At 38.0% G+C, this 2482-nt stretch overlaps 1 protein-coding gene across 1 annotated transcript; it reads right to left on the bottom strand.

Annotated features, from left to right (window-relative positions):
• Positions 1-361: 361 nt before the first annotated feature.
• On the bottom strand, positions 362-1321 carry LOC122113844 (olfactory receptor 51A4-like). Its single transcript, XM_042686966.1, has one exon. The coding sequence runs from the start codon at positions 1313-1315 to the stop codon at positions 362-364; it is 954 nt and encodes a 317-aa protein (XP_042542900.1). The 5' UTR covers positions 1316-1321.
• Between the last annotated feature and the right edge of the window lie 1161 nt (positions 1322-2482).

A 2482-nucleotide genomic window follows, 5' to 3' on the forward strand; every position in this document is an offset into this window, starting at 1 on the left:
GCTTCTTCTCATTATCAAATAATCATATAAATGTATATTATGATTTTCAAAATGAATATGTTGAATATTCCTTTAAGCCTAGAGAAAATTGTTATTCTGTGATTAAAGAAATCTCCCTCTCTCCCACCTCCTCCCCCTTCTACCCCCCCCCCCCCTCCAACTTCTCTCCTGGGAAAAGTAGAATGTCTTCAATGTTTACATCAGGAACGGAATCCTAAATCCTAAACCAACAGATTCACAAGGGTGATTCTTCTTCCATGCTTATAAACTTGACAGATGTTAGGGAGAAGAATATAATGTGGTTGTTGAATGAATCATCCTACTTGTTCTGGTGTCACTTACTGATTGAGTTTTCACTTGATTAAGAATCCCTGTGAGTTTTGCTCTGGCACAGTTTCTCTAAGACCAGATTTCTTATCTGTTGGCTCTTTACACAGTAGACAATGGGGTTCATCAATGGAGGCACCATCAGGAAAACATCAGCCATGAGGATCCTGACCATTGGAGAGCAATTTTTGGCAAAACGGTGGATAACAGCAAGGGAGAAAACAGGAATGTAGAAGATGAGCACAGCGCAGATGTGGGAGACACAGGTGTTGAAGACCTTGAGCCTTTCCTTCTGGGAGGCTATGCTCAACACCACTTTCACAATCATCACATAGGATACAAAAATAAATGTTATATCCAGGATGCCCGTGAGAGCCACAAATAAGCCATAGACGACATTGACTCTGTTGTCAGAACAGGCCAACTTCATGACATCCTGATGGAGGCAGTAGGAATGGGACAGGAGGTTCTTCTTACAGTATCTTAGATGTCTCAGAGTTAAAGGGAAAGGCAGGATCAACAAAACATTCTTGAGAGCAAAGGCAAGCCCAATCTGAGTGACCCTGGTATTGGTAAAAATGGAGGTGTATCTCAGAGGGTTACAGATGGCAACAAATCTGTCAAAAGACATGATGAGAAGCACAGATGACTCCAAAGCTGAGAATTCATGAATGAAAAACTCTTGAGCAAAACATGCATTGGGCGAAATTTCTGGAGCATTGATCAAGAAAACCTTAAGCATGGTGGGGAGAGAGGAGAAAGACAGCCCAAGGTCCGAGAGAGCCAGCATGGAGAGGAAATAATACATGGGTTCATGCAAAGAGGGTTCTGTTTTTATGAAAAAGAGGATGATACAATTCCCCAAGATGGCCACAATGTACATGAGACATATGGGTATGGAGATCCAAATGTGGGCAGGCTCCATCCCTGGGATCCCAACCAAATAGAACATGAAAATTTCATTTCTAGAATTGTTGAAGTTGGACATGATGGTATGTATGAGAAATCAGATGAAAGTTCTCAGCAGAGATGAATTGTAGCAGTGCAAAGGGACTGGCCAAAATGCATGGCTTTATTCTCTTGATATTATTTTGTTCTTGTCAAACCAAGTGATACAGACATATTCCTTAGATAGAAAGCTAAATGGAGAAAAATAGATAGCCAAAGAGGTACAGATCACAATCCAGCTAAATTAAAAACTGAGAGAAAAATAAAACTACTTGTCATCAAAATCTATTCTTACATAACTGATACCAGCTTTATATAAGGAGTATTATAGAATTAAGATAATCATTAAAATGTTTATTTTCCAGTGGAAAATCTGACAGTTTTGCCTTTTAATGTAAATATTATAACCTATGTCTTGATGAAGATGTGTTAAAAATAATTCAATAAACTATACTCCAGGAAACATGTTTTCAATGGTTTATCTCTCTCTCTGTTTCTCCTTCCTTCCTTCCTTCTTTCCTTTCTTCCTTCCTCCCTTCCTTCCTTCCTTCCTTCCTTCCTTCCTTCCTTCCTTCCTTCCTTCCTTCCTTCCTTCCTTCCTTTCTTCCTTCTTTCCATCCTTCCTTCCTTCCCTCCCTCCCTCTTTCTTTCTTTCTTTCTTTCTCTTTTTTTTCTATCTTTGCTTAATTTGAGGTGAGAGTCTTTCAGAGTTTCCTGCTCTGGCTGATTTGAACCATGATCCTCAGATCTCAGCTTCTTGAGTAACTAGGATTGCAGGTGTGAGCTAGCAGCACCTGGCATGTTTCTATTTTTATAATAGTAACTAAGGAAAATAGGTTATTCTCTGTATCACCAGTGTTCTACATTCTAATATATGATGCTTAGGAAGGGATGTTAAATTAATTTATCATCAGAGTCTGTTCTTATACAACATAGATCTCGGTGATTAATACAATGGTAAGAGCCATTTATGTCTTCACTTCCAGATAGGTCAGTCATGTTGCCTTCTATATTTTATATTTAAGCAGTTTATATAGCTTTGAAAAGCCTCAGCATAGCTTTGTAGTTAGATTATTTACCTTTTAGAACATTTGATTCGTGTTATATTTTCTAGTATACTCTATTTTAATTCTTTTCTTATTTCCTAATTATTTTGTTTGTGTCTGGTTTTAAGTACATCCAAACTGTTGAGTTTCATTTTGATTAT

The sequence above is a fragment of the Dipodomys spectabilis genome, unplaced genomic scaffold, assembly GCF_019054845.1.
Source record: "Dipodomys spectabilis isolate Male_0828 unplaced genomic scaffold, ASM1905484v1 ptg000003l, whole genome shotgun sequence".
NCBI classification, from domain to species: Eukaryota; Metazoa; Chordata; class Mammalia; order Rodentia; family Heteromyidae; genus Dipodomys; species Dipodomys spectabilis.